The sequence below is a fragment of the Hibiscus syriacus genome, unplaced genomic scaffold (genome assembly GCF_006381635.1).
Source record: "Hibiscus syriacus cultivar Baekdansim isolate YM2019G1 unplaced genomic scaffold, ASM638163v2 tig00112276_pilon, whole genome shotgun sequence".
Classification (NCBI taxonomy): domain Eukaryota; kingdom Viridiplantae; phylum Streptophyta; class Magnoliopsida; order Malvales; family Malvaceae; genus Hibiscus; species Hibiscus syriacus.
Window position 1 is genome coordinate 217,115 of NW_024063291.1, and position 16,745 is coordinate 233,859.

At 36.8% G+C, this 16,745-nt stretch overlaps 2 protein-coding genes and 1 pseudogene across 2 annotated transcripts; all 3 read left to right on the plus strand.

Annotated features, from left to right (window-relative positions):
* Nucleotides 1-5,366: 5,366 nt before the first annotated feature.
* LOC120177008 (serine/threonine-protein kinase STY17-like) lies at nucleotides 5,367-6,114 on the plus strand (the record flags this gene model as incomplete). Its single annotated transcript, XM_039183274.1, has 3 exons — nucleotides 5,367-5,495; nucleotides 5,605-5,739; nucleotides 5,903-6,114. Coding segments are annotated over 3 exons (339 nt in total), but the record flags the coding sequence as incomplete, so codon positions are not given.
* A 360-nt stretch (nucleotides 6,115-6,474) lies between these two features.
* LOC120177009 lies at nucleotides 6,475-9,702 on the plus strand. The gene is made up of 5 exons (XM_039183275.1): nucleotides 6,475-6,526; nucleotides 7,517-7,907; nucleotides 8,019-9,063; nucleotides 9,144-9,432; nucleotides 9,527-9,702. The coding sequence occupies exons 1-5, from the start codon at nucleotides 6,475-6,477 to the stop codon at nucleotides 9,700-9,702; spliced, it is 1,953 nt and encodes a 650-aa protein (XP_039039206.1).
* A 3,775-nt stretch (nucleotides 9,703-13,477) lies between these two features.
* LOC120177000 lies at nucleotides 13,478-16,745 on the plus strand (annotated as a pseudogene).

Below are 16,745 nucleotides of genomic sequence, written 5' to 3' on the forward strand. Positions count from 1 at the left end.
CCGAAGGAACTCCCAATACTTAAGTTGTTAGCTGCACTGGATCGATTCTTTTAACTGAAACGGTGAGTAAAGAGAGCTTTGGGAAGCTCACTAATACAAAACTACCCGATGATGCTAAATGGCATGTAGATAAACGACAAGCATTAAATTTCATTATTGATTCAAGCTTCTACAGGTTTTTGTGATGAGATGAGGTTTCACTGCTATTTCTTAAAGTAAAAGACATGAAACTTACAGTTCAGAGAAAACGTTAAGAGGACCAGGTTCAGGAGATTGAAAACAGACGTTTAGTGTGTTCCCTCAAAACCAGAATAAAATGTAATCATAGCTTAAAAATAATAGTAGTTTATTTCAGTAAACAAGTTTTTAAAATCAATGTAGTACCCTCCACCCAAATACTGATATGCAATTCCCAGAAGTGCGAGCCTACCTAAGGAAATACCTTGGCCTTAGAGCCTACCTAAGGAATAGGCCTCAGAGCCTACCCAAGGGAAGCACCTCGGGGCCTGAAAGCCTATCTAAGGGAACATTTTAGGGCATAAAAGCTTATCCAAGGGTCACCTTAGGTCCGTAAGGATTTACCAGCTTGATTAGAGTTAAACCTCCATACTCCAACCTACCCAGATGGTGTACCAATAAAACAGTTAAAATAACAAGTAGTAGTTCCATGATCTATACATCATACATATTTCATTTTTCTAGTAAAACAAGTAACCAGTAAATCATTATATCAATCAGTAAAAACAATTGTAAATCAACCATATATCAATTTATAATTTCAATACAAATAAAACGAACATATAACACAGAGAACACACTAGAAGATTCAGTTAATTTTTTTAAAGGTACTTGATCGTTATCAAGAAGGGAAAACGTAGAATTTCTATAGATTGATTGGATTTCAGATACACGGTCCCTATAAAAAAGATTCGATTACTAACGGATCTAATCAGACATTCAGGAATTGATACTTCTGGATCACTTAGGATTTTAGGTGCATCAAAAATGTATTCAAAAACCTTACATCATAATCATTTAAGGTTTATATATATTTGGAAAAAGTTAGCATTCGTATAAATATATCAAGAGGGATTCCATTACTCGGTTTGCTCGGGACATTTTTGACATTTTAATTCATGAAAAATTCTTGGTAACTTAATCCAATAATGGTAAACGATGATTTATGATATCCAAGATTTATATTGAATTTTCTGAATTTCGAGTCAGATCAGACTAATTAGATCCCAACAGTACAATTCAGACCGAGATCCTTCACAACATTCTATTCTTAATACTAACTGCACTAGCTGAACTGATCACCTTCAAAATCATCATGGATCAGTTCTCAAAGAGTCGAATAAGTTTTCCGATGGTATTATTTATTTTCGTATTGTATCAGTATCAAGAACGTTAGGGATGTCTCGGTCGTGCTCCATAACCTTTAGGGATGATACAAAGTTTATTGGTATTTCTAGAATTTATCCAAAGACATTCACTTATTCCAAGTTATTAGGATATTTAGGTCACTTCAACACTCAATGTTACTTCAGTTATCTTAGAGTTCAAGGTATTCCAATCCCTTTAGGGTTCAGAGGTATTTTAGTCATTTGAATATCGGAGGATATTTTAGTTCTTTCGCAGCTCGATGACATTTTGGTAATTCTTTTCAAAACAAACATATGCACTTTTTCTAGTAAGTTGGTCAAGTATGTTCTTTATGGGTTATTTTTTCACTTTCAAGGGCAATCTTGGTCTTTTTATATTACAAGGGCATTTTTGTAATTTTACTCCATAGAGTTATTTTTGTAAGTTCTTAACCAAGTATTCCTGACATTTAACCTTTAAACAAATTAATCAAAAATTTGGATTCTAAAGTCAATTTATTTACTAACTAATCACTGAACTTAGAGTTATTTCCAATCGGTCTACCAATTTCTTTTGCGAGCCGTCTGAGTCTTATATAGTATTCTGCCCTTATTTCATATTCAATTTGAGTCCAATGATAATTAAATACATACAAAAGGTAGTAGAATATTAATGAGTTCTGAAAAACATACAAAAGGTAGTAGAATATTATCTCGATTTACGAGCCACATCAGTTAACCAATTAAACTTTATTTAATCGCCCTTGAACTTTAATTCCACTTCTCATAATGTCTTGGATACATGGCAAAACCAATTATATTAGAAACATAACTTAAACGTGAAAATTCGTATTGAATCAGAAGATAAAATGCCAAAAAACAGCTTATTGAGTTTGAATTTGGCAAAGCGGACTTCAGATTTGGACTCAAGACGTCGAAAAACATATAATATGACTTTTTGGGAAATTTTGACTTTTTGGTCAAAGTTAATGGTCAAATTGGTTAAAGGTCAAGGTCAACGGGTCTGGAAAACGATCAACGGGCAGGTCAAAGTCAACGGGTCAATATCGGTTCGGGTTGACTCAAGCTACTTGAACTGGTTCTAGGAGGTTGATTTCGACGATCAAATTACTCCAAATGCATTACAACATTACAAGTAACCCAAAACAACATAAATAACGTGCCAACACCACGTTGAAATAACTGACAAACAATTAAAAGCTTACCTCCGTGACATAAAAAGAAATTGACGACGGTGGAACGACCCATTGGTTGGGTTTTTCTTGGATCAACGCGATGAGTTCATCGGCATAGGCGACGAGGCGAATGGACAGTTGGTGTGGTTGGAAATCATCAAAAATTCGAATGAGAGCTTTGGGTTTTCATCGAACCTTCAATGAGCTCTCCACGACGAACGGCGGCAAGGCTCGATGAGTGGGTCATTGGGTTATGATCGGACGAGGGAGACACTTTCACGAGTAAGGGCGGTGACAATCACCGGTGAGTCATGGCCGAGATCAACGATGGGTCTTTCGAGCGTCACTTCCCTGTTTTACGACGAACAGAGATCGATCTGGGTGTTTAATGGTCGGGGGACAGGGTCGCGAGACGGTGGCCATACAGTTGGAGGCAGGGTATCAAATAGCGTTCCGAAAATGCTATAGTGGTTGTGATATTACGGTCGTGCCACCGTTCGAAACTACTATTCATGGTTTTTGCGATGGGTCATGGTTTCACACCGTTCGCGGTCGATTGCGTCCGCAATTTAACGGGAAACAGACGATTGCGCCGATCACAGGACGCAATAAGCGTTATTCCAACCGTGATTTCAATTTTCAACCGCAATTTTTTCTTTGTTTCAAAAAAAATGAGAAGTCGGGGAGGAGGAAGGGGGAGTTGAGAGTGAAAGAATATTTTTGTTTTGTTTCAGACAATGAAATCGGGGGTGGAAGGGGAGGAGAATAAGAAATTTGAGAGGATCGACGAACCTGAGAAAGCGACTGGAAGAAAAATAACTGGGCTAGACTGCTGATCTTCTGGAATAATCTTCCTTTGGGAAACATAGTGTAATCGCCAGCGAGAATAAACATGCAGGAGGAAAGGGGAGGAGGAAAAGCAGAAAGGTGAAGGAGGAGGAGGAAGGGGGAATGTCAAAGCACAAAGGTCGGGGGAAAGGGGGAGGGCCTTTATTTATTCTTTTTTTAATAATTTTTAAAATATAATTTTAAAGGATATATTAATTTGACATCCCTCCAACTTTTAGAATTTATAATTTAATCCCTAGTTTAAAATGTAAACTTTATTTTTTATTTAATTTAGTCTCAATTTCAATAATATAAATTTTTACAATTTAAATTTTACAATTTTATTTTAATTATATTTAATTTAGTCATTTTAGGGTAAGTTGTACGACATTTAAAAAAATTCACGATCGCGATACTCGCAATGACATCCGTTATGTCTGCAACCGTGATAAACACGATGCGACCGAAAACGTGACCGTGAGCGCTATTTAAAACCATGGCTGGAGGTGGCGGTATACTCCAACGCTGGTCGGAGGCAACTGAACGGTGTTGGGACTCGTCGGTGAAGAAGATGTTTGAGGGACGATTTTGCAAAGGTTACAACATTGGGGTGATTTTTCTAGTGGAAAAAAGAACGGGTTTTGGGCATTAAAAACTAATCTATAAAGTTAAAATGTATTTTGAATGTTTTAATACCAAATTGTTCCTATCCTAATGGTAGAGGCATGGTTATCCATGCTATAGCACGCGGGTTCGAAACCTAACAGCTTGGTTTCATTCATTCAGATTTTTTAGCCAAATAACGATGGAAAAATCAGGCTTCAAGCCCCTAAACTGTTCAGACTTTAGAGGCCTACGAAACAACTCAAGATTTGACAAAACTTTACAATTTGATCCCTCAAATGAAAATTAAAACAATTTAATTTGAACTCTAATTATTGGGGTGTGACAATTAAGGTCCTCAAGCCAGAGAGTATAAATACTGATTTGCAGAAAGAGTTTGCCCAGGAAGTTTTTATTGTGATGAAATGCCTCAATGATTCTAACTTTTAATTCTAACAATATGACATCTGCAGATTTTTTTTATTTTATCAGAATGGAGTGCTTCTTAGTTCCAGGAGTAATCTATTCCGCTCATAAGAAATTTCCTTCAAATGTGCAGGAAAGTTCGGCATAAGAACGTTGTGCAATTTATTGGTGCGTGTACCAAGCCACCAAACTTGTTTATTATAGCAGGTACCCTACTGATTCTTTAGCTGTCTTTATTAACTTGATGAAAGTGAAATTTATGATCATTGATCATTCTCACTTTGTTATTCTTTTGTGGTTGAAAGAAAATGCTAATGCTAGGTTTCTTTCTGCCATTTCTCTCTGCAGAATTTATGTCTGGTGGAAGTGTATACGACTATCTTCACAAACACAAGGGTGTTTTCAAGCTTCCAACCTTGCTTAAAGTTGCAATTGATATTTCTAAAGGAATGAACTACTTGCATCAAAATAATATAATCCATAGGGATTTGAAGGCTGCCAATCTTCTAATGGATGAAAATGAAGTAAGATGATTGAAGTTACTTAAGTTTGTACATGGAATTGACTTAAGCTTCTCAGGGATTACTCCTTTACTGAAATTTTGCTTGGGAACAATTCATTTTGGTTAAATTCTAATAAAGGCTTTGCATTACAGGTGGTCAAGGTTGCTGGTTTTGGGGTTGCTAGACTGAAAGCTCAATCTGGAGTTATGACAGCTGAAATTGGAACATATAGATGGATGGCTCCTGAGGTGAGGTCTTATTGCGAGAGCCGTTAGAAACTGTTCCATGAATATCCCTAAACTCTCCTTTGGGTGTCCTACGAATTATGAAAAAGGATACGGGCATAGTATGCTGTGTATCATGTTCTAGAAATGTGGTTTGGCTTAATGAATGCTAGCTGATCCAGTCAGTTAATTTCCAGTAAAAGTTAATTAGAGAACTGAAGTCCCGAAGATGCCTGCTGGTTTGTTTTGGTTTGTTCGTTGGTTCCCCTGGTTATTTGCCTTTGTTTGCATTTTCAGATTCCATACGAGTTCTTAACACCATTACAAGCTGCTGTTGGAGTGGTTCAAAAGGTTTGCCTTCTGTCTCTATCCATTTAATCTTACGGTTTAGAAAAGGTTATTTTTGTAGTGCTTAGATCAACGGTGATCACTTTTTTTTTTAAATTCATATCGATTCTAGGGTCTACGTCCTACAATTCCAAAGCATGCTAACCCGAGGCTCACTGAACTTCTCGAGAGATGCTGGCAGCAAGATCCGGCACTAAGACCCGATTTCGCTGAAATTATAGAGATTTTACAGCAAATTGCCAAGGAGGTTTGTTCTCATTCTCTGGGAATGGCATTTTTTATTTTCTCTCTTATTTTCAAACGGTCACGCTCTTCCTTCTCTTCACCCTTTTCCGAAGCACAATCTGGTACAAATAATGAATATGAACATAAAAATCAAAAGCTTAACGCTGCATAAATTTGTAAAATAGGTAGAAGATGAAGGTGAGGATCGAAGGAAATCTTCGGGAGGATTTTTGTCTGTCCTTAGAAGAGGCCACCATTAAAGACAAAAGACGTGTTATACGGTAGATATGTTCATAACTTGAATATAAAGCTTTTTAGCTATGTCGGACAGGCCATTCCCGCCATTTTCATCAGCACTGTACAGTATTTTTCATTCACTTGTTTCTCTTATGATTTATGGTCGTCTACAACCATGGATGTCAATTCTTTCAGCCAGCCGTTTTCATTGGGATATAAAAGAAAGGTTATATTTTGTAGGTATTAGCATTCGAATATAAGTTTTACGAGTAATTTGAATTATCCAATAGGATAAGTTACAGGTTCATTGTGAGTTTTCCTTTGATTGAACAGTTGACCCCTTGGCTGTTAAATCAGCAATCACTGTTTTTTTTAGGATAATCTATGTCAAATACCACTCATCTTTATGCTCGGGATCGAAAATGTCACTGACGTTTCAATTTTGTCAATTTTAGCACGAACATTTATGTTTCACTTCAATTTTGCCACTCTGCCGTTAATCCGTTAACGGCGCGATGATATGGCGTTCGAATGCCGTGACGGCGATGACATGGACGGTTTAGTAAAACGACGTAATTTTGCAAATGACTATTTGTATTCCTAAAACGGTGTAGTTTTATAGTTTTGTGTTTTATTATTCCCAAAACCCATTAAACAATTCATTAGTATTCCAAAAAAAATTAAAACTTTGCGTTGGTTTCCCAAATACAACCCATCAGATGAATGAACCAGAAGTTTTCATTCATTTTGTTCATTTGTATTCCAAAAGAGCGTAAAAATTCTCTATCACTGAAAAACATTTCCTTCATTTCATCTGTCGCTGCAAAAGCAAAATGGAGAAACGATTCTTGCGATCGAAAGGAATGGCGAGCATGAAATACGGTAATGGCGTTTGAAAAGCCTCTGACGTTTTTTAAGATTTTTTCGAAATACTTTTAGGGATTTTTCTGAAATACTTTTAGGGGTTTTTATGAAAACACTCTATCTCTAACTATTTGTTGTTTTCTTCGTTATTTATGTAACTTAAATATGGTTTTATTTCTGTTTTTGTATTCCAAAAGAGTCTAAAATATGATTGTTGTTGATTTCCCACATGATTTTTATTCCGGTGCATATATGACTGTGTTGAATGCATAGTTGTTGTATTCCAAAAGAACTGACAGTGTTTTATGGCAGTGTATATCAATGTAACTATTTGTTGTATTCGAAAAGAGTATAAAATATGATTGTTGTTGCTTTCCCGCATGATTTTTATGCCGATGCATATGACTGTATTGAATGAATAGTTTATCCATATAAATGTATATTGTTGGATGTTGGGTATTTTTAATTTTTTTTTATGGTCGGTGGTTGTTGCATCAAATTTGTTGCATATATGATTAATTGTTCTATAGTTGTCATCAACGGTGGTCCCAAATTTTAGTTTTTACAAGTTAATGATGGACCGTTTACTGGTTTTGTCTGTTTGTTTGCTATCAATGTTGTAAAAGTAGTGTAAGGGGACCACCAGTATTGTAAAGTTAATTTTTAATGCTGGCTGATTTTTTAATGCATTTTGACAGGTAGAGAATCTGAATATTTTACAATTGTTATGCATCATGGTGGCTTTATGGTAAATTCATATGGTTTTAAATACACTGGAAAGGAGGTAAGTTTTATTGATACGTGCCATGTGGACAATATGTCAATGCTTGAAATGTATGATATTGTGGAAGAGTTAGGTTATTCTGGTTTGTGGCATTTGTTTTGGAAACAATCTGGGCATAAATTTACTGTTAAGCCATTAAGAACAGATTGTGATATCATTAGCATGTTAGAAGATATGCCCAGGAATAGGCACATTCATTTGTACTTAGAAGAAAATGAAGCAAACTTCTCGAACGAAACCACTGAAACCACTCAAACCAGATATCACAATGCAACTGAAACTCATGAAACTGTTATAACTGAAATGCATGAAACTCATGAAACTTATGAAACATTCATGACTAAGTTAAACTCTGAAGAAGATACATAATATGTTGCTGATGACACTGATTCTTCTGTAAGTGGTTTTGAATACAGTGAAAATGATGTGAGTGAGGAAGAGGGGTCTGTACATGAGGTATATGTGGGTGTAGATTTTGAAAGAGATTTTAATGGGTTAAACAATAGAGATGAGGGAAATATTAATGCATCTTTGAATGATGAAAATGAAACTGATGAATTAGAGTCATTGCATACTGAAACTGAATCTGATTTTGAGTCCGACTCTGATGGTCGAGGAAAACATAGATGTCCTGAGTTTAACGATGAAACTGATATGGAAAACCCACAGTTTAAAGTTGGAATGATTTTTGGTGATAAGTTGAAGTTCAAAGAGGCTGTCAGGCAGTATGGGATTAAGAATAGGGTTAATATCAGATTCAAAAGAACTAACAGTGTTAGGGTGCATGTTGTTTGCAAGGAAGGGTGTCCGTGGTATATTTGGACATCAAGGGTTGATCTAAAAGATGAAACAAACACCTCATGGCAAATTAAGTCTTATGTAGGAGATCATAATTGTTTGATGGGTTTTAAAAATAAAAATGCAACCTATAAGTGGATGTCTAAAACATATCTTGAAAAATTTAGGGCTAATCCTCAGTACCCAATTACAGCTTTAAGGCAGAATGTATTAGAAGATCATGTATATAAAGTGTCATTGAGTAAATGCTTGAGAGCTAAGCACTTAGCTCTTGATATGGTCCTTGGGAGTCACAAGGGTCAATACTCAAAGATATATGATTATCTTGGAGAAATTAGGTCTTTTAATCCTGGAAGCACAACCATTCTAAAATTGGATAATAGAGTGTTTGAAAGAATGTACATATGTTTACTAGCATGCAAAGAAGGTTTCAAAGGTTGTAGACCTATAATTAGCATTGATGGTTGTCACCTTAAGGGCTATTATGGAGGTACTCTTTTGGCTGTTGTTGGTATTGATGGTAATGACAACATCTATCCAATTACTTATTCTGTTGTTGAGAGTGAAAATGAATCATCTTGGACTTGGTTTCTGTTACTGTTGGCAACTGATTTGGAGATTGAAACCTCCCATAATATCACATTTATGTCAGACAAACAAAAGGTAATTTTGATTTACCCTTTAATTAATTATTCCTTTCTATTATGAACAATTTTTCTAATACTTTGTGTCTTGTTTTTTAGGGACTGGTTGAGGCAATGATGCATGTTTTACCTAATGCTGAGCATACGACTTGTGTGAGACACTTGTACTCCAACTTTAAGAATAATGCTCAATTCAAAGGAAAAAACTTAAAGGATGCACTGTGGAAGGCAGCTAGAGCTACCTACAAAAAAGAGTTTGAATATGCAATGGATGAACTGAAAGCATTATCAAAACCAGCCTTTGATTGGTTGAATGCAAAAGGCCCTGTCAAATGGTCTAAATCTCATTTCTCCCCAAGGAGAAATCAGACATGCTTCTCAGCAATTTGTCTGAGTGTTTTAACAAGGTAAAATGAATAAAATTATTTAAATATGATTATATTATAATATGATTCTAAGCCATTTTTTGGTTCTGTTACAAGATGATTCTGGAAGCCGCGATAAACCAATTTTGACTTTAATGGAGATGATTAGGACCAAGATAATGGAAAATATTGCCAAGAAAAAGGAAGTTGCAAACAAGTACACTGGAAGTTTGTGTCCAAGAATCCAAAAGAAAATTGAACTTGCAATTCAACAGTCCACTAGGTATTGTTAAACTATTTATTCTTACTAATGTGTAGGTACTATTAAGTTTGTTTCCAATTAAGTTATTTATTCTTGATTCATTTTTATGTGTAGGTGCTGGCCTACACACGCAGAAGGTAAAAAATATCAAGTGTATGCTGGACCATCTAACCAGCATGCTATTGATTTAGAAAATCATTCATGTTCATGTAGAAAGTGGGATCTCACTAGTTTGTATCAAGTGTATTATGTTACAATATTGTTCTCATTTACTTTATTAATTTAACCACTTTTATTTCTTTCATCGATAGGAATCCCATGCATACATGTTGTTTCTGTAATGGTGTTAAATAATCAAAGGCCTGAAGCTTATGTTCACAACTCTTATTTTGTAACCACTCAACGAGAAATTTATAGTCACTTCATTCAACCCATGAGAGGCCCCAATCAGTGGCTAACTGACACCACTTGTGAACCAGTTATACCACCAATAATTAGAAGACCACCAGGAAGACCTAAAAAAAAGGAGAAAGGAAGCGAATGAGCCTACAAATTCTCATGTTACAATGAGCAAGAAAGGTCTAATGATGTATTGCTCCAAGTGTGGTCAACCATGACACAACCAAAGGACCTGCAAAGGGATAGTTGGAGGCAACATGCAACCTAGGCGACCTAATTTCAACTCAACAAGAGAAACCAATGAAATAAGGGTTGAATCACGGCACATCCGGAGAAAACTACATGTATATATTTCTTATTCTTTTTTAACCTTATATCACAATTACAATTATGTTTTGAGATTTTGGTACACTTATGACTACAGGTTAGGAGAAGAACTACAACAAGGATTACACCATCATCAAAGGCTGCAACATCATCACAAGCTGCAACATCACAACCACCATCATCATCACAAGCTGAGCCTCCATTTATCTTTATTCCTACTCCAAGCCACACCTTTTATCCAACCAACCAGCAAACAGAAAATGTAATGTCAGTTAGATGGATGCCACCCTCACAAGAATATGTAACTACCAGCCAACAATTAAGCCAGTTAAGCACTATAACCCAGTCTTCCCAAGAAGAATGTCGAAATGTTTTTGCAAAACGACCAAGGATGTTATAGGTTGATATTCTCCAATTTTATTTGGATGATTTCAGAACTTAGATACTTGGGTTGATATTTTGGATTGAATACTTAAGTTTATGAACTGTCTTTTGAACTCATGTGTTTATTCACATTGATATTTTGTGTCATATTTTGCTGGGTTTTATAGGTTGATACTTAAGTGCTTATGTGCACTTTATGTTGTTGTACACATGTGTTGATTATCAACTACAACTCTTATTGAATAAAATTTATTTTGTTTATCATTCATGTTTGACATTTTAAAGATAAAAAAACTGTAAGCATCAAAGCACCAAAACACCAAGTTTTTTAACAAGCAAAGCTCAGTAGCTAATTTTACAAAACCATCTAACAAGCACCATCATATTTAACAAGCAAAAACCCGTTAATCCTAAAATTTTCACCCTCAATTTTTCATCCCATTACAAACCAATAAGTACTATCATCACAAATTCCACCCTAAATTTTTTTCACCATCACCATTTGTTTTACGTACCAACCCAATACAAACCCTAAAATAAAAATAATACCCCAAACAATTCTCTCATTCCTCCTCCTAATTTCAATTGCTTTGATTTTCTTCAACAATCCCACAAGAACAACACGTGCTCGTAGAGTCATAGGAGGGTCAAACCAGCAAAAAAATCGACAACCGGGTACAACCAAACTCCCATAGTTTTTACAGCCAAAAAATCTTCTCCCGGGATTATCATTGGACCATGATGTCCTCAGTTGAGCCGGATATCCACACCCACAGACTGGATATGCAAAGGCTTGCTCCATTATTCTGCTTCTTCCACCGTCGAACTTCTTCTTTCTTCATGTTTCTTCTGCTGCTGAAAATAAGAGGAGAAATGAAGCAAATGGGGTAATATAGGGTTAAATTAGTTATTTATATAACACAAAATACCAATCAAATGCCAACAACGATCCTACGTGGACTAAAAAACTTTAATAAACCGTCCATGTCATCGCAGTCACGGCATTCGAACGCCATGTCATCGTGCCGTTAACGGATTAACGGCGGTGTGACAAAATTGAAGTGAAACATAAACATCCGTGCTAAAATTGGCAAAATTGAAACGTTAGTGGCATTTTCGATCCCGAGCATAAAGATGAGTGGTATTTGACATAGATTACCCTTTTTTTTAATGAGCAATTAAATCATCGTTAAATCAGAAGAAAGGGTGAATATTTGTTGTACTACCGAATTAGACTATAGTTTGGGGGATCTCTCGTGTGATAAACCCCAAAATCTTAAGTTGTTTGACCTAATATGTGTAGGTAGAAGTAATTGTTCATTTATATTCCGGTGTTTACAAGTGCAAGCTTTTTATGAGTTGTTGGGTTTTGGTTCTGAAGCTGAACGTGAGCGTACACAGTGACACGTAGGAATTGGTTGACTTTTTTCTATAACTTTTTTTGGTTCAAAATACTGGGATCAAGTCTTCATCTACCTCGCGTGAAAACTTTCTTGCAACACTGTTAATGGTTTTCACATGTCTCCTCCTCTCTGTCAACACGTGAAGTTTTAAATCTCCCTTCTTCCTTCAGATTTTACCTACTTTCAAGTCGCCATCTACGTGAGAAGAGGGACCGTCAGGATCTACTCTCATCAAATAACTTGCTTCTTACTAATAAAAATAGGGTAAATTATAAATTTCATCACACAACTTGCTTCTTACTCCTATTTTTGATCACTAAAGTTTAAAAAATTTCAATTTATTCTGATTTTGGTCACTCCGTTGATCAATACTTAACGGTGTTATAACTTGACATTTTTCTTCTAGAATTATGAAACATCTCCACATTTTTGGTAAAAAAATACTAGTTTTGAATTTTATGTGATTTATCAATGATGAAGTATTTTCTTTCAAATCCTAACGATAGGACAGTGGAGAAGGAGAAAATACGTTGTACATCTTGATTTTATATTGATTGGATGGCATATACTATAGATAAGAGTGGTTTGAGATTTTATTAGTTTTAGGGTTTATAGGTGAGATTTGAAGTGATTTAGGTCAAAATCTAAATCGACAGAGTGATAGGAGATAATGAGATGAGTTTTTCAATATTTGGAGTGGTCTAAGAATGGTAATTGCAGAGCCAATGTGAAATAAGGATGAAACTGTAAAATTTTCATCTTTGGAGGAATAAGATAAAATTAAAAAAAAGAAAGAAAGAAAAGAGAAAGTGACATGGATGACACATAAATTCCATGTCAATAAAAAACAGTCCACGCCAGTATATATGACTCCCATGTCATTATTTCATTTACGTCAAACCGAGTGATTAAAATAGGAGCAAATCGAAAGATTTATAAGTAAATTGAATATCTTTAAATTTTAATGACCAAAATAAGAATGAGAAGAAAAATTAAATGATGAAATTCATGGTTTATCCTAAATTGATTGAACATTTTACCAGGGCATATCATTCGTAATATTTGATAAAGATAAAAATATTACGGATACAAATAAATATTACGAATATTAGAAAATTGTATATTATTTGAGGGAGAAGACCTTGAACTTGGAAATTAGATAAAAAAAAATGAAAATCAGAAATTAGTTATTCTAGATGGAAACCCCCCCCAGAAATTCTTATATCTTACTCTTTATAATTAACACTAACTGTGTAACCATGCATTTTCTCTGTCTCTTTCGTCTTCAACGCCACCTTTTACTCTAATCTTCATATTGCTTCTCTCTTTCTTGGCTTTCTTGATTGTTAGTATGTTACCATTAACAATTTTTTCTCTTTCAGTTTTCTCAACAGAAAAAGAGAAGAAAAATTCATTTGGAAGAAGATCAAGCACGACATCAGTATCTTAGCAGCTCCAAACCCTACGTTTAAGATCGAAATTTTTGCATTGCAGCCATGGCCTTCATTGAAGCGAATCCTCAATGCCGGAATTGAAACCAAAGGCCTTCTGATCGTCGAACTCGTCCAACAACGTGGAGGAAAGAAGCAATAAATCCAGCACCGAAGAGGTTCCGACTCTATCCGATTTCGATACGAGGAAGCGCTGTTCGCCATGGATGGGGATCCCAGGAAATCTTCGGTATCGCTTGAGCCGGCAGAGTCGAGGACAGGAAACAGAGATCCAAACCACGAAACCAGTTTCAGGCAGCCCAATTACGAGTTCTGGGGCGATAGGGATGAGAAGATGGACGGTGGTAATGATGGCTTCGATTACAAGCAACGGTGGCCGACGGGCGAACAATCGTGGAAGATAATGAATGATCATCTCATGAACAAAAGCACCAACAGCAACGAGATTGCATTAGAGATGGGGGTAGACATAGATGATCTTAGACACGATCCGTCCGCTATATCTCGAGACTCTAGAAGAGTTTCTTTCGAAACAGGCGCCGCGAGTTTCCAAAACCAATCGCAAGGACACGACGGAAACGGGATAAACGATCGGAACGAAGATGCATCGAGACGTTTATCGAACGTTTCTGCTCCTTATGGAAAGTCGGGTTTGCTATCGAGGCTGAGGAGTACTAAGTCGAGGCTTATAGACAGGTCACCGGAAGAGGTACAATTGATGTCCGGTTTGTTAGGAGCTTCGGGTCAGATGAAGTCCGGAATGTTAGGGAAAGCTTCGGAAAATGAAGAAGACGATGACCCTTTTGCAGATGAAGATTTTCCCGATGAGTACAAGAGAACCACTCTTAATGCATTCACTTGGATTCAATATTTGAGTCTTATTGTTATCATCGGTGCTCTGCTTTGCAGCTTAGTCATCCCTTCATTGAAAAATCTGGATCTATGGCAGCTTAAGATATGGAAATGGCTAGTGTTCTTGCTGGTTTTGATATGCGGCCGATTGGTTTCGGGTTGGGGAATCCGAATAATCGTCTTCTTCATCGAGATGAACTTCTTTTTAAGGAAAAGGATGTTGTATTTCGTTTATGGTGTAAAAAGACCGGTGCAGAATTGCTTATGGTTAGCCCTGGTGCTTTTGGCTTGGCATTTCTTGTTCGACAAGAAAGTTGAGAAGCAAAGCTTATTTCTTCAATACGTTACCAAAATCCTCATATGTTTCTTGATTAGCACGTTCTTATGGTTACTCAAGACACTGCTAGTAAAAGTAATGGCCTCATCTTTTCATGTTAGTACTTATTTCGATAGGATTCAAGAAACGTTGTTCACCCAATACGTGATCGTGACACTCTCTGGTTCTCCGATAATCGAAGCCCGGAGGATGGAAGAAGAAGACGAGAGAACTGCAGCAGAGATCAGAAGGTTGCAGACTGCCGGTGCAACCGTGCCTTCGGATCTTCGTAACAATACCTTTCTACAACAACAAAGGAGTAGTGGGATGTTGAAGAAAACATTCACCAAGCTAAAAACACTTCCTAAATCGGGTTCCACAAAGAAAGCGGATGGCGGGATCGCATTAGAACACGTCCATAAACTCAATCAAGAGAACATTTCGGCTTGGAACATGAAGAGGTTGATGAAGATGGTCCGACACGGGACGTTGATGACATTGGATGAGCAGATAATGGAGGATGACTCGATGAGGCAGATCAGAAGTGAACAAGAAGCAACAGCGGCTGCCAAGAAGATTTTCCATAATGTGGCTCGCCGTGGCTCGAAGTGAGTATCACCGGTTAAGTAGTTTGTAAAATGTATTTGTTACAAAGTTAAAAGATCAAATTAAGCAATCTAAGGAACGCTCATTTTGGTTGATAGATTTATCTACTTGGAGGATTTGATGCGGTTCATGCGAGAAGACGAAGCTTTGAGGACAATGGCTACCTTTGAAGGTGCTTATGAGCAGAGTAGAATCAGCAAGAAATCCTTGAAGAATTGGGTGGTAAGACACTTTATCATTAGTAAAATATCCATATCCGAAAAATATTCGAATACGAATACGAGTACATAAGCAGCCTACCAATCTATAAAAGAACTAATTTGTTCATTGTTGAACTCTATCTATACATACATTAGCTTTTTGTTTCAGTTGAATGCCTACAGAGAGCGAAAAGCTCTCGCCTTGACCCTAAACGACACAAAGACGGCAGTGAACAAGCTTCACAAGATCATAAACGTCATCGCCGGAACCATCATCATCGTAATGTGGCTCGTCGTCCTCGAAATCGCTTCATCACGGTTAATCACACTCTTCAGTTCCCAGCTGGTCCTAGCGGCCTTCATCTTCGGAACACCTGCAGAACCATCTTCGAATCCATAATCTTCTTGTTCATCATTCACCCTTTCGACGTCGGTGATCGGTGCGAGATCAATGGAGTGCAGGTACAAAAAAAAAACCCCATTTTTCTGTTAATTATAACGTGTCGTCAAAACACGCCTTGGTGGTTTCAGGTTGTGGTGGAGGAGATGAACATTTTGACCACCGTATTCTTGAGATACGACAACATGAAGATGGTGTTTCCCAACAGTGTTCTTTCAACGACGCCGATTGGCAACTTTTATCGCAGTCCGGATATGCTTGATTTAGTCGACTTCACCATCCATATTGCCACACCAGTCGAAAAGATTGCCATCGTGAAGCAAAGAATAACAAAGTAGGTACAGCTGGAAAACACATCATTTTCAATCGCTATTTGTTAGAGCAACGATTGAACTCAACCTTTCATTTCTTCTGCAGTTATGTCATAAACAGAAAGGACCACTGGTGTTCTGATCCGATGATTGTGGTCAAAGAACTCGACGAGTTGAACAGGATGAAGTTTTCGCTTTGGGTAACTCACAAAATGAACTACCAGGACATCGGAGAGAGGCTGGAAAGGAGGTCTCGACTGGCTGAGGAAATAGCCAGCATTTTCAGAGAACATGACATTCAGTACCGGTTGTTCCCCATCGACATCAATATCTGCTCGTTGCCTACCTCCTCTCGTTACCCTTCGACATGGCCTACGGCAGAAAACTCTGAGCAAAAAGCTTCGGATTAATTGTTGTAAAGTTAA

What these genes read in the sequence shown, in the direction of transcription:
- LOC120177009 (XM_039183275.1), top strand. Translation starts at nt 6,475, where the DNA reads ATGGCGTTCGAATGCCGTGACGGCGATGACATGGACGGTTTAGTAAAA. An exon ending in GGACGGTTTAGTAAAACGAC is followed by an intron (nt 6,527 to 7,516) that starts GTAATTTTGCAA and finishes GCATTTTGACAG; the next exon opens with GTAGAGAATCTGAATATTTT. An exon ending in GAAACTGTTATAACTGAAAT is followed by an intron (nt 7,908 to 8,018) that starts GCATGAAACTCA and finishes TTTTGAATACAG; the next exon opens with TGAAAATGATGTGAGTGAGG.